This window comes from Ixodes scapularis, unplaced genomic scaffold (genome assembly GCF_016920785.2).
Source record: "Ixodes scapularis isolate PalLabHiFi unplaced genomic scaffold, ASM1692078v2 PGA_scaffold10__122_contigs__length_95168666, whole genome shotgun sequence".
NCBI lineage: Eukaryota > Metazoa > Arthropoda > Arachnida > Ixodida > Ixodidae > Ixodes > Ixodes scapularis.
Window position 1 is genome coordinate 6,779,877 of NW_024609836.1, and position 26,124 is coordinate 6,806,000.

Consider the following 26,124-nt stretch of genomic DNA (forward strand, 5'->3'; position numbering starts at 1 on the left):
GTTCAAACCGGTTCGAACCGGTTCGAACCGGTTTGAACCGTTATTTTTTGCTCCCCGGAACTGAACCGGAACCGAACCGAAAGCCGTGAACCCGAACCGGAACCGAACCGATAAAAATTTCGGTTCGACACTCTGTAGGAGAGTACCAAACCTGTAGTATTAAGGGACGGTCCATTTTTTCAAATATTCACACTGCAAGAAGTATATTAGAATTGTGCGATGAGGAACTAGACCAGGTAGCCATGCTCCAGGTAGATCTGGAAAAGGCTTTCGATCGTGTGCGGCATCAGGTACTTTATAAAATACTTGAACACGTTGGAGTCGGTAAAATTATTCTCAGTTTTGTCCAAATGGTATACACGGGATGCACTACACAGCTTGTTGTTAACGGCAAACCGGCACCGCGCATTAGTGTCGAGTCATCAGTCAAGCAAGGATGTCCGTTGTCGCCGTTGCTGTTTAGCATTTATTTAGAGCCATTTTGCAGAAGCGTAATGAATAACAGTCTTGTTAAAGGGTTTTCACTCCAAAATATAGAAATCAAACTTCTCGCTTACGCGGATGATGTTGCTCTATTCTGCAAGGATAAGAAAAGTATTGTCGAGGCAGCACGCAAGGTGAAGGACCATTGCGAAGTGACTGGTGCGGCTGTCAATTGGCAGAAGTGTTGTGGCCTTTGGCACAAATCATGGGCTACCAAACCAGATGTTTTTCAAGGTATAAATTTTGCGTCGACGCCGGCCAGGTATCTTGGTGTTCCACTGCAGCATTACAAAAACTCCAATGCGTACTGGGTTTCGGTAGTTGAGAAAATACGCGAGAAGTCTAGTAAATGGAGAGGTTGGGAAATGTCCATTTTCACGCGCGCAACTGTGTGTAACATTTTTTTACTTGCGAAATTTTGGTATGTTCTTCAGGTTTTGGCGCGCTCTAGATTAAACGTACAGAAGTTGCACCGCGTCTTTGCTGTGTTTATCTGGCAGTCTGGATGTGAAAGTGTGCGTCGCGATAATTTGTCTTTTCGCGTTTGTAAGGCGGGACTGTCACTGTCTCACGTGTTTGTAAAGAAAATAGTTTCGCGTTTTATGTTTCTTAGAGAGCAAACCAACCCCTTTCTTCGTGCTGTAATTCAGAACAGACTGCCAGAGCACCTACCTATGTATGTTGTTTCTTCGTATTGTCGCGAGCAACGCAGGCTTGGTAGTTTCCTTCGTGAGGTCGTTGAGGCGTACCGTTTTCTATCCGCACGTTTCTTCCAGGAGTATTTGGCGAGTGTCACGCGAAAGCGTTTAACGCGTGATATTATTGATAGTGTCTTTCCTATGGCTGTGTACCGCGCTCTGTTTCATGCAGATCCAGGGAAAGACGTTTTGTCCAGAGTCAAAAAGATGACAGTCGCACCGTGTATAAAAACATTTTTCTTTAAGTTACACACAAACTGCCTTCCTGTGAAAAAGTGGCTTGACCAAAGAAATATTTTTGTTCCATGGGGTATTGACTGTTTTTTGTGTAAAAGGCCGGAAACTATTGAACACGTATTCCTAGACTGCTGGGACGCTTTACTGTTCTGGGACGTCCTCCAGCGGACTATCAAAAAAGATTTACCGTTAACACCACATGGTATTAGGTTCCTTCCCGTGGAGAAAAATAACTAAATTCCTGCGGATCGTGTCATGCTCCTGGGTCTGCATGCAATATGGCATAGCAGAATGGCGGTTAGGCATGCCGATGTGGACGTGCGCCCAGTAAGATTGTATTTTATGGAATCTGTCTGGAAACTAAAATCTGTCTATTCCTCTTTAGAGTGCCTGCCTGACTGGATGCCAACTCTAGATGTACTGGAGAACTTAAAAGAATTTTAGTCCATGCACGCGTACTATCCACCATGGATGTGATTTTAACATTGTGTGTAAATTTTGATTTTTGTCAAAACAGGCAATAATAAAAAAAAAAACCTAGTAGCTCAGTGGGAAAGACGTCCGGTTCACACTCGGTAGGACCGGGTTCGATCCGCCGTGAGACTTGATATTTTTTTTCAAACATTTTCCGATGTTTTCATATCTTTTTCTCTTTCTTTACAATCATCACTGAAGAAACAAAAAAAATAACAAACAAATGTTGTGGACGGTACTTCGCTGAATTAAATGGTATGGGATTTCCGTTTTGACACCTGCGAACTCAATGTAATCACTTTCCACAAAATGCAAGGAGCATATAAATCAGGTAGCGTACGCTTTCCGAGGTGCCCGTATATGTTCTACAGGAATTGCAGCCAGCCATTGGTCCCGATCCCGTTGATCTTTCGGAAACTATGTCGCACAATGCCACTTTTTTTTTTCGGATGCAGGACATGTGAGCCAGCTCTTCACGCAACATCATGTGTGTATTCTTTTCGGAGCCGATCATGGAAATTCACCACGGGCACTCACTACTCATCTCTAACTCCTCAATGTACAAAACAACTCATCTTGGAGTACAGAACAACGAGCGGAACAAACATAACTGCAAAAGAATCGCACGGCGAGCAGTTCCCGCACGCCGCATCGCACGCCGCATGTCGTGTCGTCTGCTACGGAGAGGAGAAAACAAAAAACAAAAAAACGCACGGTCGGGTGTAGCCACGTGACTTCCGCCACTCACTCTCTTCTCTCCACTTCTCCGACCTCCGTCGGGTTTCGGTTTCGGTTTCGAGCAGTTGCGTCTTTTGGCTTTATTAAAAAAAATACGCTACTTTCTTCCAAAATATTAACTGGGTAGTCCTCCGACACCATAATGAAGCGCCTGGCAAAAAATTAAAATAAATGTTTGGGGGGTGTCAGTGTCCCTTTAAAGGGGCCCTGCAATCATATTTAAGCGTCTACGTTTTTTGCGGTTTCCACGTCGCTTAGGGGTCGGACAAGCCAGCGGGCACGGAGAGAGTAACTAAATGTCAGTGCGTCATATTTTAACCGGACGACACGGAAAATTCCTCCACCGACGAGGGCGACCCGCGGTACCGAAAGCGCGCGAAATGTGACGTTTTTGGTCCTGAGCTTACCACTGGTCAGAGCCGCTAAAAGCTTCTTTTTAGTCGAAATACAAAATACAAGTGGCGCGAACCGTTTCAATTATTTATAAAAGTAGTTTTTGTTCAGTATTTTAGATCAAAAAAGAAACGAATGCCGCAACATAAAGTACGGAAAGAAGAAATGACCCGTCGACATACCCGCCACCAAGCGGAGGAAAAGGCGGCGCATACTAGAAAAGAGTAGTGGGATCAGGCGCCGACGCGGAAAGGTCCCGGATGTACGCAGCGGCGCTGCGGTCGTATGGGCAGGAGGATCCGACCGGCTCCGAGCGTTCCGAAAGCTTTCGGCGAGAAGCTTTGTCTTGTGGTTTGGCCGTTTCGCGGTATGGCAGCGCAAAGTAGCTCCCATTATGAACTGATCTTTACCCCGTGTTTGCTGTCGTTTGTGGCCAATGAAATGTCATGCCGAATTAGTGTTTAATCGCGCAGCAAATGCAATGAGAGCCGCTCTGGCTGCCCGCTGCATACAGCCTATCCAGAACACGCTTTAACGGCGCCCTCTCGCGCCGTCGACACGGAGTGCGCCAGCCGTGGGAGCTCGATGAGCTCACTACTTCTCTAGTTCACGGCCACTCTCAAGCAACCAAGGACGTCATGAGGGAGGTTATTTTTTGCTTGCTTTTGTAATTTTAATTTGCCTATAACTTTTAAAATAAAGGGAATTTCGAGAAAAGAAAAGTTTCACTAAGTTACTACGTTCAGTGCGCTCAGGTTCGGTGCAAATTAAAAATTAGTGAAAAAGTCATTGCAGGGCCCCTTTAAGACCTGTGATGGAAAGCCCGACTTTTGGAGTCTCTCAACCTGAGCATTAAAACTTTCACGAACAGTGTGAAAGCAGGACTTCGTAAGTGCAGCCCCAAGTATGGTAACCGCAATCCCCCTTTTGACAACTTTCGAATGTGCGGATGTGTAGTGAAGGATGCCCTTTTTTGACCTAGGAGAGAAACTCCAGCAGATATCGTTTGTATGAAGAGATAACGAAAGGTCCAGGAACTGTAACTTTCCGTCCGAAGGTTTTTCAACAGTGAATTTAAGACCAAAGCCGCACCTGGAAAATACGCTCATAGCCTTATCAACGTAATCATCTTCAACAGACTTGGGATACACTAGCAAAAAATCGTCAACGTATCCGAACACCTTTGACACTTCTGATCTGCTATGGGCGCCTTCAATAGCTCTATCAACACTTGCTAGAAAAATATCACTAAGAACGGGGGCCACGCATGATCCTATGCACACACCTGACCGCTGCGTAAAGGCCCGTTCACATATGCACACACCTGACCGCTGCGTAAAGGCCCGTTCACACAGAGTGTGAACGGGCCTTTACGCAGCGGTCAGGTGTGTGCATTGCATCATGCGTGGCCCCCGTTCTTAGCGATATTTTTCTAGCAAGTGTTGATAGAGCTATTGAAGGTGCCCTTAACAGATCAGAAGTGTCAAAGGTGTTCCGATACGTTGACGATTTTTTGCTAGTGTATCCCAAGTCTGTTGAAGGTGATTAGTTGATAAGGTTATGAGCGTATTTTCCAGGTGCGGCTTTGGTCTTAAATTCACTGTTGAAAAACCTTCGGACGGAAAGTTACAGTTCCTGGACCTTTCGTTATCTTTTCATACAAACGATATCTGCTGGAGTTTCTCTCCTAGGTCAAAAAAGGGCATCCTTCACTACACATCCGCACATTCCAAAGTTGTTAAAAGGGGGATTGCGGTTACCATACTTGGGGCTGCACTTACGAAGTCCTGCTTTCACACTGTTCGTGAAAGTTTTAATGCTCAGGTTGAGAGACTCCAAAAGTCGGGCTTTCCATCACAGGTCTTAAACGAGGTGGTGGCGGTCTTAGTACGTAAGACTAAAGGGATTCAGCGAAAGAAACCTCGAGATCCACAGAAATGAAAGGTTGTTGTACCATACATTCACAAAACCTCTCATAATTTAAAAAGAGCAGCCCAAAGGTACGATGTGCCTGTGGTGTTTTCGGCTCCTAAAAGAATGGCGCAAATCTGTTCAAAGGTTCGCTCGATAGCGGACAACCTCAACAAAGACAAGTGCCAGAAACTCCACAGCCACCCTTATGTGCCGTGTTCAATTGGCATGGTGTACAAAATCCCACTAACGTGTGGTAGAAGCTATGTGGGCCAAACTGGACGGTGCCTTAACGATCGCCTTCTCGAGCATGATCGTTCGCTAAAATCTACGGTGGGTGGTCCCGTTCACTGCAATTCCTGCTCGTGTGCTCCGATTCTAAAAGGCACAACAATAATTGGACACTATCGAGACAAGACGACTCGCGAAATCTTGGAAGCACATTGCATCAACAGCCTGGGGGACTGCTGCGTCAGCCACCCATCAGTGACACTACTACAACCCGAAAACTTGTTTTTAGATCGGACTATGGGGCAAAGACATTGCAGTTAGATGGTGTTGTGTCGCGTGTCACAAGCACTGCGTACCCTGCGTGTCTTTCAGAACGTTTTCTTCTTCTTTCTTTTGTGTATAAATTCAGTTGCGAGTCAGCGCTTGTGTGTCCTGCATGTTCCTTTTCTCTGTCCTTGTCTTTCTGTGCGCTGTTCTGTTCATCATGTCATGATACCAACTCGCCCAACTTACAACACATCTGCATGCTCTCAACAATTGTTTTGCTAACTTAGTGGATAATCGCCACGACACCGATATCTATAGATACATTTCAAATAAAAATGAAAACACAGTCTACCTGAATCCGGTTACCAAGGCCGAAGTAATATCCGTATTTCTTAAAGCAAAAAACAGCAGCAGCTGTGATAATGAAGGAATTCAAATTAGGCCCGTTAAGCATGTTATTGAAGTAATTAGCCCTTGCCTAGTTCATATCTTTAACCTTTGTTTGAAACTGCGATTTTCCCCCCGAGGATGCAGATTGCTAAAGTGACAGTTTTATATAAAAAAAGGCCACAAAAACGAGCTCGGAAATTATAGACCGATTTCTGTACTTTCCGTGTTTTCAAAGGGCCTTGAAAGCATTCTGCACGATCGTCTTGTAAGCTTTTCAGAAAAATATAACATTTTAACAGCATCACATTATGGGTTCCGAAATAATCGTTCTACGGAGTTAGCTTTTTTCGACCAAGAAGAATTTATACTGGACAACTTTGAAAAGAAAAATATTGTCCTCGGTGTGTATGTAGATTTTACAAAAGCATTCGATTACCTAAACCATAAACTACTCTTTCAAAAGCTCGAGACATATGGTATCACAGGACAGGCTTTAACATTGCTAAAAAGCTATTTGTGCCACCGGAAGCAGTACGTCCAGGTTAACGGTTATTTGTCAGATGTAAAGAATTTAACTTCAGGTGTGCCTCAAAGAAGCATTTTAGGACCGTTCTTGTTTAATATATATATCAATGATTTAGTCAATATAAACAAACAGGCAAAATTTTGTATCTATGCTGACGACACCAGTGTCTTTGTATCTGCTCGGACTGGGGATGAAATAGCTTATATTGCGAATAACGTACTAGCAGAGCTAGAATCATGGGCAAACGCAAACTTGCTAAAAATCAACACAGCTAAGACAAAGGCTATTTGCTTTAAACCTAAAAACAAATTTCTTGGAATTCCGACCAATATCATAATGTACTCTTTACCAATTGAGGTTGTTAGATCATTTAAAACACTAGGGGTGTATTTTTCCGAACATATGTCTTGGGACGCTCACGTTGACCACATCACATCAAAACTAAGTCACGTGTTAGGTTTAATGTATCGGCATTCTTGTATTCTTCCATTCAGTGTTAAACTACTTCAGTACCAGTCATTATTTTGTTCCCGTTTAAACTATTGTCATTTGATTTGGGGGACGACCACAGGACTAAACCTTCAAAAAATACATCTCTTCCAAAAAAAACTCTAAAAATAATTTGCAATGTCGGCTATGACTTTCACACAGAACCCCTTTTTCGCAATCTGAATGTCATGAAAATCTTCACACTCTGCAACTTTAAGGTATGCATGAAATATAAAATAGAATGCAGTAAAAAAAGAGACCGTTTCATTTCTCTAGCGTCACTGAAGGAAAAAAGCTCAAATTATCCAACTCGTAGTTCTGAACCGTGGTTCATTGAAAACTCCCGCTCTAACTATGGCCTTCAGAGAATCAAAACAACTCTCCCGAAGTTGCTAAATATGCTAACCCTAAAGCACATAGACATAACTACTCTTTCACCCAAAGAATTGCGGTCTTATTTTTTGTGTTGCGAGTGATATGGTTACACTTGAGTTGCATTTGTATTGTACTTGCTTTGTTGCTTGTTTTTTGGTTTTTAAATCCACTGTTCTCTGCATTAGCTAATATTGTATAACTTTTTTATATTTTTTTTTTCTTCCTTTTAAATGTATACCCTGTGTGTTAACTCGCATTGCCGCTGCTGCTGAAACTTTTGTGGTGCTGGGAACTCGTCAAGCTGTCCATGCAGCTTTTTTTCCCAGCCCCCGACATTGTAAAAAATGGTAAATAAACATTGAATTGAATTGAATTGAATTTCGTAGAGAAGTTGTAAAAAAAGAGGAAATAAAAAACGAAGGGAATTCAATATTGTCACGGGTGGTGACCAATAAACAAGAAATAAACAGAAATAAATGAACGTTTAATGTGGCGAACTTGTGCCAAAAATAAAGAAGGAAACAGAAGAAAGCAGAGCGTCGCGGGCGTCGAAGTCGGCGTGTCAGCAGAGTCGAACGCTGGGGCGAAAACTGACTCGACAAGGTCGCGAGCGGCGTCTTATCTAGAGTAAGTCACTATCTCGAAGATTCGGCGGAGAAGGTTCGAGCGTAGCGCGCTCGGGGCGAGAATGAACACGCACTTTCTAGAACAACATAAGCGGGGATAAACGATAGAAGTTATGTCCGGAGCAAGAATAAACGAGAAAGTTCTAGAAGTCCGTGACCCCTGCGCGCGGCAATATGCCACATGTATGACATAAAAAATAACAAATGTGTAGTTTTAACGACTTTTATGTAAAATGACTGGGGAATAATCAATTAACGAATTTAATGATTGATGAGTCTATTAAGGGGTGGCTATCAGGCGGACTGATCTGCTAATGAACCTCCATCTCCAACCAAGATTTAACGTTTTATGAAAGCCATGGATTGTGCGACATAACAAGAATATGTAGGACCAAAGGTTCTACAAACCACAGCACTAAGCTTATGGAAGCATCCAACTTAATATTTAACGCTTTGCTGAATTTCCACGCGTGTGAAAACATACAACACAACCTTTAGTAAGAAGAAACAACAAAAACATCAAACATTTAATAAGAAGGATCCTACTCGTGGGGACCCCACAGACCGCAATAAGCGTAACGAAGGATTGCGGGTTGCGCGATTGGGCGTGTAAGCCGCGGCCTCCACAATTTCCTTTTTGTGTACGTGCGGGTTGTTGGTTTTGCGTTTTCTTCAGTTCCAATATAGTTTTATATAACTGTCGCCGCGGAGTAGCCGGCCAGTGCGGGATTCCCCCCCCCCCCCCCCCCCCACACACACACACATATTATATATATATATATATATATATAAACGAACATATGCAGATGAATGAACCGTGCTTAGTCCCAATGAATCAAGGAAACAGTTTTCCGGAACCCGCCGAAAGCAAAAAAACGGCGGAGCCAGGATTTGAACTCTGGGCCTCCCAATGTCCGGTCGGGTGTGCTAACCTCCACACCACCCCACTTTTTTTCTTCTTTTTTTTTTAACTTGGTGTCACGTGGTACGTGCTCGTTTGTGCTCCAGGAATCCTCCCACTGTTTGTCTCGTCCCGTGTACGTGTAGTATTCTTTTTTATGAGCTTTAAAGACACGGTATCATGATCATCTGCGAGAATCAAGAGCCGCGTTATTGAATATACAACACGGGCACTTAACATCATCGTACGTGGTCTCCGAGGAGGATATAAACTAACATACGCAGATGAATGAACCGTTCTTATTCCAATGAATCAAAGAATCAAAGTTTTCCAGGACCCGCCGAAAGCCAAAAAAACGGCGGAGCCAGGATTTGAACTCTGGGCCTTCCAATGTCCGACCGGGTGTGCTTGTTTTTTGTTTGTTTGTTTGTTTGGCCCTTAAAAGGGCCTTAAAAGGGGAGGCCAAGAGTTCAAATCTTGGCTCCACCGTTTTTTGGCTTTCGGCGGGTTCCGGAATATATATATATGTGTATATATATATATATATATATATATATATATATATATATATATATATATATATATATATATATATATATAGGTGAGGCAGAGTAGCTTGAGAACAATGGACCGGGAAAATGTAATAAGTCAGAGATCCGTACTTGCGGAGTTGCTATGCTAGGAGTTTATTGCATGTATTTCGACAGTTTCGCCGAGAGGCTCGGCTTCGTCAGGAGATGGCATACATCATCTCCTGACGAAGCCGAGCCTCTCGGCGAAACTGTCGAAATACATGCAATAAACTCCTAGCATAGCAACTCCGCAAGTACGGATCTCTGACTTATATATATATATACAGGGTGTTTTTTTTTTAAGCTTAACAGATTTGTTTAAAAAAAGCCGTGAAAGCTACGCTTATGCCGCTTGTGGATGTGAGTTATACGGCCAGGGGGACATATTATAGGGGGCTAATTGTAACGCTCAGTCGGCTAATTAACTAAAATTCGTCAATTAACTTTTTAATTAATGAGAATAGACATATAGTTCCAATTATAAACTTGCTCAACGTCATCGAAAACCACTAAATCAGTCATTTTCAGAAAGACATTGAGCGCGTGAGAAGCGTAGTAGTTCACTAAAGTTACCACTCGTGGAGCAGGAACAAAGCTAGCGGTTGCGGTAAGGCGCCCGCGCGATTTTTCCGTCTCTTATCTAGCCCCGGCCTTGTACCTGCTGCACGAGTGGTAGCTTTAGTACAATACTACGCTTCTCACGCGCCGGAAGTCTTTCTAAAATTGACTGATTTAGTGGTTTTCGATGACGCAGAGCAAGTTTCTAATTGGAACCACATGTCTATTTTCAATAATTCAAAAGTTAATTCACGAATTTTAATTAAGTAGACCACTGATCGTTACGATTAGCCCACTATAATATGTCCCCCTGGCCGTATAACTCACCTATACAAGCGGCATAAGTGTAGCTTTCACGGCTTTTTTTAAACAAATCTGTTAAGCTTAAAAAAAAAAAAAAAACCTGTGTATATATACTATAATCGGCCGCATATCTCATTTGTTAAATAAATTGTGATGTAGGCTGCGCTGCGAAGCGTTACTCAGGAAAGAAAATATATTTCTTTATTTCTACTCTTTCATCGCTTCGCGAGTGCCCTATGCGCGGAGTCACCAGGGCGGGGTGGTCGTCGCCACGGAGCGGCCCCCGTGTCCCCCGTCTTAATTGTTTCTCGACGACCCCCGCTCTGGGTGCGTACCATGCGCTGTGCCTCGCTCGAGCACAGCGGGGCCCCTCAATGTTTTGTAGCATTTTTTTTTTTTATTTCGAGAAGAAGCGTCGGTACTGTTCTTGCACCCCGACGAGGGGTTTTCCTGGACGCGGTGTCCGGCTGACGGTCGACAGTTAGGGCGAAGGTTTTTGGGAGTTAACGGGGGGCCGTGCACGTGTCCTTTCTTAATTGGATTTCGTACCGTATATGTTTGTTTTGTACCGCGTGGCTCCCATTGGTCTAAAAAGAGCGATATCTGATTGGCTCCTCGGATGGTTGGAAAGGTCTTAGCAAAGTGGATATTGGCGCCTAAAGGCGCGGGATTTGCGGTTCAAGGTTCGAGTACTGAAGTTGTCATCGGCAGTTTGAGAACCGCGCGAGATAGGGGCGCGAGTGTGCGACCTGCTGCGCCAGGACGAGAGCCAAGTGCAATATGCGAGTGTATCAACCATTTTTCATCGTTCCCTTCCTTGACTTTCTTTTATGACCGAACTTCGGAAACCTTAGAATTCGACACCAGCGAACGAATCACGTGAGATTTTTTTTGGTTAGATAAGGTTAAGATGGGGAGTAATTTATGGTTTAGCAGCTTTCCAGTGTTTATCCTCTATCCATCAAGGTGTTCCGCGTTTCTACTTATGCATCATTGTTTTATCAGCCCGAATGTCTTGAGGCTTCGTGCATTGAAGTCGTGCTTTATAAAATATTTAGTTTTATGGTTCTTGGTTTCTGCTAACTCTGGTACCTTCTGTTCACGTGACTTGTAAACAAAAAAAAAGTAAAATGCAGATTGCAGGCACCACGGAAAGGATTGGATCCCGCCAACTGGGGATCCGTAGGCAAACGTTCTGTTCTGGAGCCACCGAGGCAGCTACTCTTCAATGTAACATAAATGCACACCGGGACAGCTTACATGGCAGTTCCTGTGTCATTTTGATTCATGAAGGCCATCAACGCAGTCGCAAGCTCCTGCTGCACCTTGATGGCGGTTTCCTGCAGGACGATTACCCGCTCGCGTAGGGCGAACTCTCTCCCTCTCGAAGCCTCAAAACTCTGCCTGAGCAGCCTCTGTTCATCGATCACCGTTTTGATGTATGCGGTGCTCGGAGCTTGCGGCTTCTTCCTTTTTTGTGGCCTCGGCGGCACGTTCCTTGTGCCATTGACACTGCTGGGCCCCGGCCTGCTGACACTTGTAGTGGCGGGGGTGCTGGTGACTTGGCTTTCCTCGCCGCGCAGCTCCTCTCTTGGTTCCTCGACGGGCTCCTCGAAGCAGTCCGTGTCAACCATGCTTCTCTCCTGCATGTCTGAGAGCAACTGAGAGGAGTACCACGCAAGTGGTTTTTCCTGTCAAGCTACAAGAGACTGCACCAAGCTGTTAGGTGCCACCCAAAGCCATTATTCAAGGGGTACTCAAGAGTAACGGAACTCCAACCCTGTGTATGAATGCTTTGTAGTTGAGAATCACGATGCTAGGTATTGCTACCATAGTTTTATACATTAGTGTGCAAAAGTGCTATAGCTCCATACTCCGTTTAAGAGACAGCATTCAACGCTCTCAAAGATACTGGCACAAGCACGGGACTTCTATTAGCGATTCATTTGGACATGCTTTCGTGCAAATTAAATATTCGATATAGCCAAGGTTTCGTGCCAGTACCTTTGACAGCATTGTACACTGTGCATGAAAAGGAGTGTAGAGTAAAATATTGAGCAGGCGCCCACAAAACAGTTGAAGATATTCGCAAAAACATCAGGAAGGACAGTTGTTACGTTCGAGAGCAGAAGGACAGGAAGGGCGCAAGGTAGGGTAGGCGCTTTATCTATAGTACGCACCTTTTCTACAGTATAGCCATAGTTTGGCAGAACCCTGAATTTTTAAAGCAGCCACATTGCTCCACTTGAGCTGATGCTCTCGTATCAAGCTTTACCGCATTGCACTGTCACACGCGTGCAAAGTTTTGTCGCTTTGCAACGGCTTGTCGAAAAAACAGCCAAAGCAGAGGAGCACTGCGATTAGCTCGGTGGACTCTGCTCGTTGGGCAATTTTCAAAAACAATTTCATGCATTTGACACTGGCTGCCACTTTTACATTGAAATGATTTGTTATTCAAAAATGCAGAAACTTTTCTGAGAGAAACCACCCAACCTACCTCCACTACTGCCGGTGTGGCATGGTTGGAAGCCAAGCTCTCATCTACGAGGGCCGTGTCATTCAGGGGGAGGGACCCCAATAGTCGGTTCAGGTCCCAGAAGAAGGGCCACTTTAAATACTGCGCCGGGCCCCGTGGTGGTCCCCTCCCTCAGATGTTTTCTGAAAAATGAAATTGCAGTGAGTGGCAACTTTATGGCAAAGCTATTGATGTATGTGCAAAAACGCCCTGTATAACAAACAATTGTCCGGAGCATTCTCAAAATAAAGGGGTAAACACATTATGCTGTTGGCTATATTGTGCTTACATACATAACCAGAAGCAGTGGCAATTTAGCATTTGAATGATATGAGATAGTCCCACATCAGATTAAGGGACCTATAAACTGACATTTAATCAGATATAGTAGTCCTCCATCCTGCCACTTGCTTTAAGTATGTTAATTCGTGCCAAGGTGAAAAAAAAAGATTTCTTGGATTGGAATTAAATTAATTTTATTTAAGTGACTGAAGCTCGCAAATAGTTATTCTGTATCACTAGATATATATTTTAAACATGGTAGATTCATTGGTCACTCTGTCCGATCACTCAAAACAGTACAGAAAATTACCCTAACCTTCAATTACTCATGGATTAACAACTTTTAATTTATGTAAACTGCACCGTAGAAGAAACAAAAGTTGATCTTTGTCTAGCTAGTGAAAAAGCCTTCTTATTTTTCTTTCGCGTTGTCATGCTTGCAATAAGACATTACTATTTTAGTTTTAGTTTCCTTTCTTCCGCATTCTGAAATTTTCTTGCCATAGGTCGTTCGTTCCGTAACTGACTAACGAAGTGGAAAGTAGAACTCAAGCCCAGCGCTCCGATTTTTTCACAAGAGCACCGTGGTCATGTTCAGCCTGCTCTAAGTCGTTCTTGCTTCATGTTTTGATTTAAATACAATTGCATATAAACAGTAGAGAGTAAATAAAAGAATTTTTGGGAGATATTTCTTCGCGGAAAAGGGTTGGTTTAAATCATCAGAGTAAGATCGGTCTAATCCCGGTTGAAAATTTCGGAAGTCGGAATTTTCTTATTGGTACCAATTGGGTTTTTGGACAACCAATTGGTCACTGCCTATGGGAACCATTTGCAACAGATTCAACTTCCAACTGGAAAAATAATTCCAATTTGTGAGGCCCATTGGCCAGTGTGCTTCCAGTTAAAATCAATTGGAATTCCGATTAGATTTAATGGGAATTTTCAACTGGCATATTTACATCACGATTGAAATCATGATTTAACCCGCGGTTTAAGTCATCTGAGTTTTTATTTTCCGCCCTGACTCATACTACTCTCAGGGTGCATGCAACTTTACAATAATCTTAGCGGTAGGTGTTGGTCAGATTTTCTATCTTGTGGTGGACCTGGTCCTTGGTCCTGACGATACCGTAAGGGAGCAGCTCCTCGGCAATCTTCCCGTAAACGCCTCCGTTACGCTTGGCGCGTCCGAGGTCTTCCATCCTGCCCTCCCAGAGCCGGATCAACGTCCAGGTCTCCTGGGAAGTCCACACGAAGCGCGGTTCCCTCTTCTTTGCGGCCGAAGGTCCCGCTCCGTTCGTCATGGTGTACACTTCGCGCGCGTTCTTAAAACGACTTAAAACACAATAAAATATATACGTACAACAAAAAGATTATATATATATACAACGGAAGAATAAAAGACTATGAAACGATGATAAAATATTTATAAAAGAAATAGAAGATGAGAAGGATAAATGGCAAAATGGATGGGAATGCTAAACAACCTAGGTAAACGAGCGAGCAGACAACGGATAGTTTAGGCTCATAGTGGGCAACTGAGACCGCGAATATATTAAACAAATATATCGGAAAAGGTGTGCCAGATATACACGTTATAAGCTTTTTTTTTCTAAAAATAATTGCTACAAGCATTGTTTTCAATTGTATTTATATTATTTATCATGTTTTATTTCAATTCGCGGAACTTGTGCTGACCGCTGTTGACCAGACTACACATTTACAAGCCGTAAATGAGTTTGGGAGAATTCAGTTGAGCTCGAATGTCATTTAATATGGGCAGGGGGGGGGGGGGTGAGAAAAAAAAAAAGAAAAGGTGGCTTTGGTGAGACTGCCGAACCGCTTTTCCTTCATCCTCCTAAGCAGCTTTCTACAAAGCAAATCTGACGTGTGCGTTTTTACAGGGGTAGCTGCTATGGACTCTCCGTGTTGTCACTTGACATTGTGACGTCAGAGTCACGTGACTTCCTAATGTCTTGTGACGTCGCAATTTCACTTGACCTCATGGTGTCACATGATGTTTCCAAGATAACGCCCAACCTTAGTGCCTACAATTATCACGAAGTTTATAAAAACAAAAATGTCAAAATCATTGCGAGCTGGTTCTACCTGATCGCCATAAGTTTTCCCCCAAAGCCAAGGTCACACTGCTTGTACATCATACAGAAGACAGTCCGCAAACAGATTCAAACTCGAGTCACCACGAGATTTGAGCTTTAAATGCCGCAAGGCAACGAGTTCAAGGAGACACTCGGCACGCGGCATTTGAACCATGGATATCGTGGTGACTGATATCTGCAGACTGCCTTGTGTATAATGTATAAGCAGTGTGACCCCGGCTTAAAGGTACTTCTAGTAGAAGCAAACACCGCAATACGACCCGCAAAAATGGCGTAATGAATATTAAAACTATTAAAAGGACAACACAGACTTCGCTATATAGTATCAAACCTCGTGCTCAGGCTCTAGAGGCTGCGCCAAACAACGTGCGAAGATTTTAAAAAAAATTCAGCATGATTATTTTTATTTAGGGAAATCCGAACTCTTTATGTACGGAGCTAATTTTTTTCTGAAATTTTATACGTGCTAAGACTGCAATGAAATACATCAAAAGGCGCGCTTGTGGCGCTAGCCGCAACATGTCCGATGAATATCTCAAATTAAATAATTAAATTAGCATCAAAAATTGTCTATCTACGTCCTCAGAGCAGCTGTTCACCGTTCAACCACAATGCACAAAAATATGTAAGTATAAGTTGCAGTAACTCGACGTAACAAGACTTGTTCTTGAACTCTTCTGCCTCGCGCCATGCTGTCGATGACTGGGTTGGGAGCCCCTCCCCGCGGATAGACACCGCCTCCTTCTCTTTTTCCGATTACGCCCTCTCCGCACAATGGGACGGCCGGAGAAGCGTTCGCGCCGTTCGCTCGGTTCGCGCGCTTTAGGATCTCACAGGCCAAGCCAAGAGAGACTAACTTCAAATGTACCCACTAGATGGCAGCACCTCCCGGTACTTGTATTTTCTTTATGGCGCGAATTTTCAAACAAAGGTTCCGCTTTCATCGGGCCCCGGGGTCTGATGTTGCCAAAAGGGGACCCTTGTTTGAGCGGGAGCCTTCTTGGCAAATGATCGACGTAGCGTCTCAGCCTTTTTGTACACAAGCGCTATCAACTAATGAGAAATCTACGTTCGGGCAATTTATTCGTAAGAACTTCACTACTGACGGATTCGTGACCTCGATGCGGTATTGCGAACACGGGTTGTTCTTTGCTCGACTCACATAAAGAGCGGAGGAAAGGCAAAAGAAAGATGTCTTCAATTTTATAAATTTGACTAGGTAGCGCAAGTAAACGTCAGATTCAAAAAGCGGAGCTCGAAACAATTTATTCGGCTACCCTTTCAAAATTAAAACTTCAAGCCCCCTCGATAGATGGCAGCACCTTCTGGAATGAGCATATCTCTATCTGTTTGGAATTGTGAAGGCATGGATATACTCCACCGGTGAATTGATCGGGCGGTAATCTCCGCCATCTCTCTTTTATGTATAGAAACAATACTGCGTTCAATGAGGCATCTTCATCATTTTAATTTCCAGAAGAGTTTCTTCAGACGCGTTTATTTCGACGTGTCCTTTTCTTTGTATGCGTATTTTTTCGGTACAGAGGCCGGGTAAACTTCGATTTTGAATGCATGGGACTCATTTTGCAGACAAACCGGGAGAGCTTGCTGTAACGTCGCAGGGAAACTGTCGTTAGTTCACCAGATAAAAGGTCACCGGAGAAAGCCTCACCGCAAAACCGGCAGATGCGGCAAAAAGCTCACCGAAATTTTTATTTTTCTTAGCTTAGCGGATTGTGCTAAGCTAAAAACCACACGTGGCAATTCAAAAAGATAATTTTTTTTTTTTTTTTTTTTTTATTTATTCTTGAAGTTTATTCGGCATATTTACTAATTCCTCGGGAATTAGTAATCACCCATTCTGTCTATTAATCACGCCGCAAGTATGAAGTCAAAGCATGGGGCACCCTTAAAAAAGAAAACAATTTATTGACAGCTTGACAGTGCGCCGTCGGTAGCTCTGTCAGATAAAGAGGTTCGTTTTTCGCAAGCTAATATAAATAGCGGTGTGAGAACGGGAGGCACTCACTTGAACGAATGACGTTTTAGCGAACGCCCACGTTTCATCGAACGACACTTTAGCGAATAGTCATACGCCGCGAAGCGGCGTTTTCGGGTGGGCCAAGTGAGTTCATATTTTTGTAATGAGTTGCCGCAGACTGTCGCCGCGAAGCGGCGTAAAGCGCAGCGCGACGGATGGGTTAACGCGCGTAAAACGACCATTCGCTCAAATGTCGCCGTTCGCTAAAATGTCATTCGCTCTTGTGATATGGACCCGTGAGAACAGTTTCAGCTCCGAAGATTGTGTGGTGCCTGATAGACGAGTAGGTGTTTGTTGATGTGATCAGTGTCGGCTAGGTCGTTTTCTTTTTTCTTTCACTAATAAAACTTTAGTTGCGAGAACAGCTTCGTCCTGGCGCGTTTCTTGTCTTTAATTCGCCCTCGTCATTTGAACTGTTTTCATGATGTATAACCAGTATAACGTTTACCAACTCGCCTAATTCGCTACCTTACAGAACGGTGACTGATCAGCTATGAAGGTCACGAGTGGTTCGCTTCAGCAGGGCACTATCACACGAAGGCAACGCGTGAAAAAACCAGCACGAACGGCTAGAAAACGTGCATACTGACCGTTCTATCCCGTTTTCAAAGGTTAACAAAAGCTCCAAAGAGAATTTCAGGCACCGTGTTGTTGCGCACGCACTTTCGGGTTTTCGGCATTTATAGTTTTGCTTTTTTTAGATTTTAAACAGACATTATTAAGTTTTTTAACTTTTTCCTGTTCAAGTTTATGAAGTTTTCAGTTAGGCTTTCGTTTCGTGTAGAGCAAACCACGGAAAACAGTCGCCCGTAATCATTCATTTGGGAGCAATATGCCCAATAAGCTTAACAAGTATTACAAAAATAACATTTTCCTTTTACGAAACTGAACAATTTTAATGATAATAAATTGACGTATGTTACCCATGATCCGACAGCCAGAAAAAAAAAATCGGTGAGCTTTTCTCCGCATCCGCCGGTTCTGCGACGAGTTCTTCACGGTGAGCTTTTCCACGGGATTCGCGCACACCAGCTGGGAGGACGTGGAGCGAAAGCTCACTCTGCAGAAAGCAGGATTCAATTCCCCCCCCCCCCCCCCCCCCCCTCCCCCTGCCCTTTTCGATTTGGATGAGCATCGTACCGGCGTACGGTCGTGAATCACTACTGCGTGGTGCACGTTACCGCACTGGCTAAATTGCTCATCTACAGCCGAGACACCAGACGCCTACTAAGACAGACTAACTTCCCACTGAATAAGGATACTCCAATTTTATTTTTATTCTGGTCTAAACCGTTCTAATAAAGACCTAAAGCATGGAGCTATACTAACCAAAGGTGTCAACCTTTGGCTAGTATAGCTCCATGCTTTAGGTCGACTTGCAGGTAATAATTTGTGCAGCACATACTTATATAGCAGCTTAAAAGCATGTCCATATACTTATTACCAGGCAAAGATTACCTGCTGCGACATACATCTGAAGTGAATTAAAAGGAAATTCGTGGCTTTAATGGTATGCAAAACAAGTTTGAAGCATATTTCGCTATTCCCAGTGACTTGCGAAACTTTCTTGGCAAAGGGGCAGGCAAGCAGATCGGTGAAGTCTTGATATTTTCATACAGCTGGGAACAATGGGTCAAAGTGGACATTTCCTCTCTAATTAAACAATGGTTCAATCTGTACAGCTGCCAACTGGTGGAGACGACAGAGCCACCACAATGTTGCTTTGCGTATACAGCGAGGCGAGGTCATCAGTATACTCAATGCAAATTCTACTGTAGATTACTCCCAAGAGAGCAGATTTGCACCAGTTATTGATGTGCAAACCGTGAAAACAGAGGGAACATTATTTTTTTGGAGTGATTGCCTTGCGACAAATTGTTGCTCCCATTGCAATAAGGTTCTGGAATCTGGGCGCATTGTGGTGGGCCAATGTATACAGCGGCCATCCAACATGTGGCTTGCATGTGAGCAACAAATGATTGGCCCTGCCAAGCCTTTGTAAGTAGATGCCCAACTTTTGCAGGAGCACATTTCTTCCACCCTGCATACGCAACGAATTACAGTAGCACCACTGCAGCACCGATCGATCGCATATTCTCCTTTATATCGATGGTAACTGTAGAGATTGATAGCACGCCTAAATATTTGTCAAGTAGAAATGAAAAGTGGCCCATCACTTTTTGCAAGTATCTCAACTGAAGGTCGATTCAATTACACTTCAGAAAAAATTTGCAGAGATAGGGCGCCCCTAAAAAGGTCGGCAGGAAAATTTTTGCTGCAGACAATGCATGCTTACCAAAAAAAAGAACATGTCAAATTGAATATTTCGCCAATAATTTGAGCAACCTCGACCGTGTCAAGGCCCAGATGGCATTCACCACTCGTCAATGCTGTGGTTTTTTTTTATTAAAAGAACAAAGTGTCCGAGCTTGGTTGAAGCTAATGGGAGTAAACTTTCTGTGCTGGGGCCTGGACCTGGTGGTATGGGGGCAGGCGCGTCCTGGTTCGGATGGTGACGACCGATGACGGTGATCGCCCGATGACAGCCCCGGGAAGTTGATGATAAAAATAATACTAAACTAAAAGTTGTTAGATCCCGCTGAACACATTGCGACGTTGGTTGACTTTACAATGGCCAGTGTGGCCACGTTTATTATGAAACAAAACAACTCAACAGTGAGTTAAAATGCCAAAATTAAACCCCATACTTTTGTTCCCAGTCTCCCAAAATCGAATGGAAGCCAATCCTCTAGAATCCTCTCGGGGACCCTTTTTCAGACTCGTAGGGGCCTCCTTTCCCCTCAGGGACCGACCAATCCCTTCAAATTTCACCACTACCACGTGGTACACTGTTCTCCAATGGTCGGCGAGCTGTCAGTCTGGCACTCTAACCGCCAAATCCAAATTCTTTCTAGAGTCAACCCCTGCATTTTACGCAGACGGGCTGGCGCCAACAGCTAAATTATTACATCAGGTAAAAAGCGACAATTTGATACTAAGCGGCAAAACCCTCTATTTACAGGCACATTCGGCTAAAAGCTACACGCTTCTCCAGGCGGGGGCTCTCCCGGTCCCGGTCCGAGCGGACTCCCGAAACCCGAGACGCTTCTTAACGACCGCAAGGGGAACCGCTCCCGCACTGCGGCCGCTCTGGCCCCGCCAACACAAACAGAGAAAGCTAAAAAGAAACAATGCCGACGCAACTTTGGGAAGATAAACTTTCCTAACAAAAATCACCATAACTAATAAGCAGGATTTCTACAAACTTAACAGGAGTGTTTTAGCAAAGCATGCTTGTTTCCCATAGGTCCACACCACCTCTCGTGCAACACGAAGTTGTGTTTTAATGCACCACTATAATGCAGGAAGCCCTTCTTACACTGTGATAGTATAGAGTGCTTACACACCCACTACTGAAGCAAAGATGGGAATTACTCTACGTACAGGTTTGCAATTATGCAGCTAAAAGCCACAGAGCACTAGATCACAGATCTTGCTGGTTGGTCGTTCTTGTTGAGGAGGATGATCCGTGACTCCCTCCAAACAGCTAGCATGTGATGGTGGCTGACATGGATGTTGAAAACAGCTTTGAGAAAAAAGGCATCACCGTCCGCAAGTTTTGGCAAGTCAGGTGGTCTAGCTGGCTGCAGGTGAGCTAACTTGCAACACGCATTGAAAGGCACACTGCTGTTGCTCTTGTCACCAACACTGACACCTCACAGGGGCACCACTTTTAAAATTGTGGCAAAGAGTTCAAAGGCACGCTGCTACTTTAGTGTTGTCGATGCTGGCACTTCACAGGTTCATGCAGCTTTCAACACTAAGAAGGCATTGGAAGGCACGCTGTGTCTGCCGTTGTTGTCAGTGCTGGCACCTCACGGTCAGTTGACAGGAGCACCTACTCCAACACTGCAAATGGGGCCTTGACACAGTGTTAATGGCACAGCATATCATCCGCACAATTCTGCTGATGATGGAGTTATGGCTTGCCACAGGTCACAGAGATTAATCCCCAGAACAGCTTCGAGGACATCTCTTCAGTTAGAATGCATCCTTGGAATTAGCATCCTGTTCAGAATGAGCAAATAGCACGGAATAAGACTCCAACATTTCAATCGCGCCACACTTTATCACAACATATCACTGGCGTCGCACTGATCTCAGTGGCACAAAATTTACCCAGCACAAAGGGGTACCTTCGAAAGACACCATTGAAATATTAGAATTGCAATTCTTTCTTTGGATTCATTCATATCCCCCCGTGAGGGGGGTGGGCCGATCCCGGAGGCAGTGCAATACCGGGCCAACCCGTGGCATAGGTGAGGTAAACCTCAAGCACTACGCCGCATTCCAAAAATAAGATTAATATCTTGGGTCCAAATAGGACCCGTATCAGATATTAAGCTGATAAGAACAGATACTACACTTTGATCTTAGCCAAAAGGCCGAGAAGCGATAACTCCCAATTGTCTTTTAATTTCAAGCCATTTGGGACTTGAACCCCAAGAGCACATACCACCCCGCCGAGAGGTAACCAAACGCGCATGGCTTCCCAGCGCCAGAGTGGACACCGGTACGCTTTTCCGATGTTACATCGAATCAAATACAACTCTCCGACGATATATGATCTTGAAATGTCCTCATTAAAGCCAAATTAATACAAATATGCCCTATAGAAACGCCGTCAACGACGCACAAGAGACCTCGTCGCCATCTCTCGACTTGCCAACAAACTCAAAAGGTGTACCGCAAATTGCAGAAAATCCACATAAAACTGCGAGCAAAACAAATCAGAATGACATATGAAGCACGATAAAAATCAAATGCAACGTGCATTCAAACAAGTTCGAAATCCGGATGTTTCAAAGAGCTTCCGGCGAAACAGCGTCTGCTATAAAAAATAGCGGACGGTCGTTCACAACCCGAGAGCAGAACCGCCGAATACCAATACTTGAGGAAAGATTTAGAAACATACATCAAGAGCAAAACACGCGAATATTTAATGAAGTGAGGATGTCGGTGTTTAATAGAAAGCTTCTGCCCAATAGAAGGCAGACGCCCAACGTTCAAGCACCGTTTATAACATTTCATTATAATTCGTACAGGTGAGCACCGTTCGAAGACTTTCGTGCAATAGACATGTGGCAAAATATGTGCACTTAGTTTGAGAACATCAAAGCGTCGGTAGAGCAACTGAGAAATCAATGAAAAATTCGGAGCTTGATCGAAAAAAATTCTTGGGGATGTTCGTGAAGACGACGCAGGGAAAGGCGCGGACCACGCCTATTCAAGGCAGTTGTGACTGGCTTAAACGAGATGGCGCCAGCGTCGTTGCGGCGCTTTAGTTCACCGTTCATTCACTAGATGGCCCTAGTCCCCCGTTCCTAGTCGTTTGAAAAGGCTGCCCGCCTTTTAAAACGCTTTAAATCGCACAAAATGAAATGTCGCATGTAGAAAAACACAACTAATCTTCAGCCCAAACGTGAAGGAAGCTAAACGAACACGCACTCTAGGCGACTAAGGACTTACAAACGAATGAAGCGACGGTTCCCGAACACGAGCGTGCATACAAAGAACGGCAGTTCGGCACGACACGGCACCAAAACTAAAACCACGCCAAAAACTCCCGACATCTCGTAGAATCGTGCGTGAGGCAAGAAAAACGCTGGCGTTGACGTTACCGGGTGCATGAAAGAACGAAGGCTGACGAACCGGCACGGCGACAAGAACAAACGGCTGTCATTAGGCCTACCTGTCTTCAAGCACAGAGACGATAAGGTCCTTAAAGAGCCCAGCCGTATTTGTCAACATGAACCACTTGACAGCCGCAAACATCTACACAGCACTGGGTTCGGGGCCATCTAAAGCATATCATACGCACTACAGCCGTAACGAAATAAGGGTACTCACACGAGCTTCCGCAACGCAGCAAAACTGACGAAGAAAGACAAATGACGGTATGGGCGGCGATTAAACATTAAACAACCGCAAGGAGGCGGCCGGAACCGGGAATTAACAAAAAAAAAAAAACGAAAAAGAATAAGAAAAGCGCCAGCACGCGGAGACGTGGGCGCCTGGGCAAGGGAGGTTAAAGGGCAAGGGAAGTCAAAGCAGGGTGCAGTTCCGTGGTTCCTTGTCTGTCGCCTTCTGCCATTGGTTCCGCTGATCAAGGGACAGTGGGGATGGTGGGCAGACAGGATTGTGAGCGTTGTGGCGCGCTTCGTTGGGGGTCCCGCTGACAGCGTTTCCCTTCTTTCTCTTTTTTTTTTTCTGTTTTTGTTTTATGTTTGCTGGTTTGCTTTTTTTCCCGTGGAAGCGAGGCGCGGGGGGTTTTGTTTCGCTGTGGAGGGGTTTGGGCTTATCTTTTCGTTCGACCTTGGGAGCCTTGAACGGGCATTCGGGACGGACCCGCGCGGCTGTGTGTGCGCGTGCGGTGCAAGTATGTGAATGCGCGTGAAAGAATTAAGTTGCTCTATTACTGCGCGCGTTGGCCTCGTTCGCCCTGAGGTTGCGCGTTTTTGCCGGGGGCGAGACTGGCGAGACGGGCGATGGTTTTTTCTTTTCCTGTAAAGCCCAACAAAATTGTCGTTTTTTTTTTTTTTTTTTTTTTTTATTGGCAGCATGATTTACTAGCTTCCTGGTTCGCCGCTTACATTTTTGTTCGAAGTTATTCAGATAGATTATATTTTCCCGTGATGAGTAACCCGTGACTGGGCCAGAAGAAGAAAAATAAACTTCTGAGAGTGGTAGAAAAAAGAAACAGGGACAGACCCACTTACCCAAAGCATCGGAAACGTTTGGCCCGTCGTCCTGTCCTGACGACCAGCACGCGTGGAGATTTTAGTAGATTGTTCCTCTGACTCCGGCGTCCGGCCCTTGAAACAGCATGCTAAATTGAACGTAATTTCGCCGAACGCGAGCTCGAGCTAAAAAGGCACGTCTGAAAGCCAGGGCCCAGGAGTGCGGGCTAGCTCGCGCTTGTAGCTGTGGCTGCAGTCTTGCGCGTCAGAGACGTTTCTCCGTTACCGCTCAATAGGGAGTTTTCGTAGACCGCGCTGTCCCCTCCGCTAAGCGTTCCGCAACGAAGAAGGTGCTACTGCGCCTGCGCGCTGATAGCCTTGACTGTGGAGTTCCCGCTATCGTAGCGGGTTGCGGAGGGCCCTTGCGGGACGGCGAAAACGATCTACGAAAACTCCCTAATAGGGAGTTTTCGTAGATCGTAGAAGCGGTTGCGAACGCGGTTGTATAAAGATCCAATACAATTGCACGCGCACTCGATGACATCAAGTGCGCGTGAACCGCGTTCGCAACCGCTTTGCGAACGCGGATCCGCTTCCAGTGTGAATGAGCGGTTAGTGTGGAACGCGATCCGGAGGAAAATGCAAAGAAACAGCAAAAATTCCAACGCCGCCGTAGTACAGGTTTGAAATAAACAGAAAAGCGTCGCGACGCCCGATAGCGACGCTGCGACGGTGGCATGAATCCCGGCCGCCGTTTTGATTGTTTTGCGGCGTGGATCTAGCCGCCGACGCCAAGAGCTCGATCCGGGAGGTGCTCTTTCTTGCGCTCCAGAGTGACAAAGCAAAAGAAGCGTTCGGAACAAAATGGCTAGATGTCATCACCGTATTGCAGAGAGCGTACAAAGGCACATGCTCCAATCTGCCAAATGATTAAATTATCCAAGCAGCAAATACAACATTGGACCAAGCTCGTCAAATCATCGCTGGCCATGGAGAATCCCGGACAAAGGCTCTTCCTTTTTTTCACTGACCCGGACAAAAGCTCACCAGAAGAAAATTTAATGTTGGTCTTAAGGCGGGTGCGGACAACTTAGGTGCTTGCCGGCGACACTAAAATCCAACGATAAATTTAATCTGACAGGCGCATGGTTTGTTGATAAGAATAGAAACAAGTTTATTTATCGATTGGTTAGAAGCGAATGCATTTTCCTACTAGCTTCACCAGTCTTGGTAGATCTCGGTGGACCTCTTCGGGTTCCAAAACTCCGGTTCACGAAGTTTCTTGGGCGATATACAAGGGTGCTCCGACATACCTTGAAGGTTGGGTCAAGCAAACTTGATCTTAATTAGCTCCACTCAGTTTCGGTTATCTTAATTTTGGTCCCAAAAGTTGCTTCTCTGCCTGTTATGGCTTATCTGTCGTCACCTTTGTATAGGATGGGGTACCAGTTCTCCTGAAAATGGTGTAATGTTTATCGCGTCCCCACGTTATCCAAGCCCTTGTTTCGCCCGGGTAGCGAAAAAAAAAAAAAGAGGTGAGCTTTTGTCCGGGTCTGCGAAAAAACGGGTGAGCTTTTGTCCGGCGAGCTTCGGTCCGGTGAGCTTTTGTCCGGTTACCGGCCAAGGATGCCGATGAGTGGCCAATGCTCGGCAAAAGTAGGGTGCCTACATGTTAGCGGCGGAAACATGTAGGCACCCTGGGCAAAAGCATCAAGAAATTACTCGGGCAGTCGTCGTCCGACGAGGAATGAGCCTTGGCTTGGGCCTTGGTCGGCTCAAAGCCATGACTTCACACTACGGACCCGGCCGCCTGATATCTATTTTGCAGCCTTTTGGCAATCCACTCTAAGAAATGCCTGCGCGTCTATTTACCCGCAAAGCACTCAAAGAGCCAATCTCTGCTATCTACGAAATCAGCTCAGCGAATGATGATGCGGAACATTCGTTTATACCTCAGAATTACGTCTGCGCTGTGCCATTACACAATGCAAGCATGACATCGCACAGTGCCACAGAGCGGACTTCATTTTGAGGTCCAAACAGATGTTCCGCCTCATCATTCGCTGAGCTGATTTCGTGGTCGTGGATCGCAGAGATTGGCTCTTTGAGTGTTTTGCGGGCAAGTAGACGCGCAGGCATTTGTGACGGTGGACCAGACTTGCTCACGTCACTAAAAAAGCTAAGGAATTACATTTACAACTACACTTCCAGAAAGTAAGTGGCCGTTGTCTAAAAAAGTAATCCTTTATTTTCG

General features: G+C 44.9%; 1 protein-coding gene, 1 long non-coding RNA gene and 1 other non-coding gene across 3 annotated transcripts; all 3 read right to left on the minus strand.

The window, feature by feature from the left end:
- Positions 1-11,428: 11,428 nt before the first annotated feature.
- Positions 11,429-12,950, minus strand: LOC115314195. Its single transcript, XM_040219647.1, has 3 exons — positions 12,911-12,950; positions 12,670-12,818; positions 11,429-11,833 (listed from the first exon to the last, which is right to left on the minus strand). Exons 1-3 carry the CDS (start codon positions 12,948-12,950, stop codon positions 11,429-11,431), a joined length of 594 nt encoding a protein of 197 aa, XP_040075581.1.
- A 7,499-nt stretch (positions 12,951-20,449) lies between these two features.
- LOC120847777 lies at positions 20,450-23,142 on the minus strand. Its single transcript, XR_005717448.1, has 2 exons — positions 23,041-23,142; positions 20,450-21,198 (listed from the first exon to the last, which is right to left on the minus strand). It is a non-coding gene; the product is annotated as an uncharacterized LOC120847777 (long non-coding RNA).
- Positions 21,396-21,587, minus strand: LOC115314205. Its single transcript, XR_003917504.2, has one exon. It is a non-coding gene; the product is annotated as a U2 spliceosomal RNA (small nuclear RNA).
- Positions 23,143-26,124: the final 2,982 nt, after the last annotated feature.

What these genes read in the sequence shown, in the direction of transcription:
- LOC115314195 (XM_040219647.1), bottom strand. Translation starts at nt 12,950, where the DNA reads ATGTGTTTACCCCTTTATTTTGAGAATGCTCCGGACAATT. An exon ending in TGAGAATGCTCCGGACAATT is followed by an intron (nt 12,819 to 12,910) that starts GTTTGTTATACA and finishes AAAACATCTGAG; the next exon opens with GGAGGGGACCACCACGGGGC. An exon ending in CCACACCGGCAGTAGTGGAG is followed by an intron (nt 11,834 to 12,669) that starts GTAGGTTGGGTG and finishes TACTCCTCTCAG; the next exon opens with TTGCTCTCAGACATGCAGGA.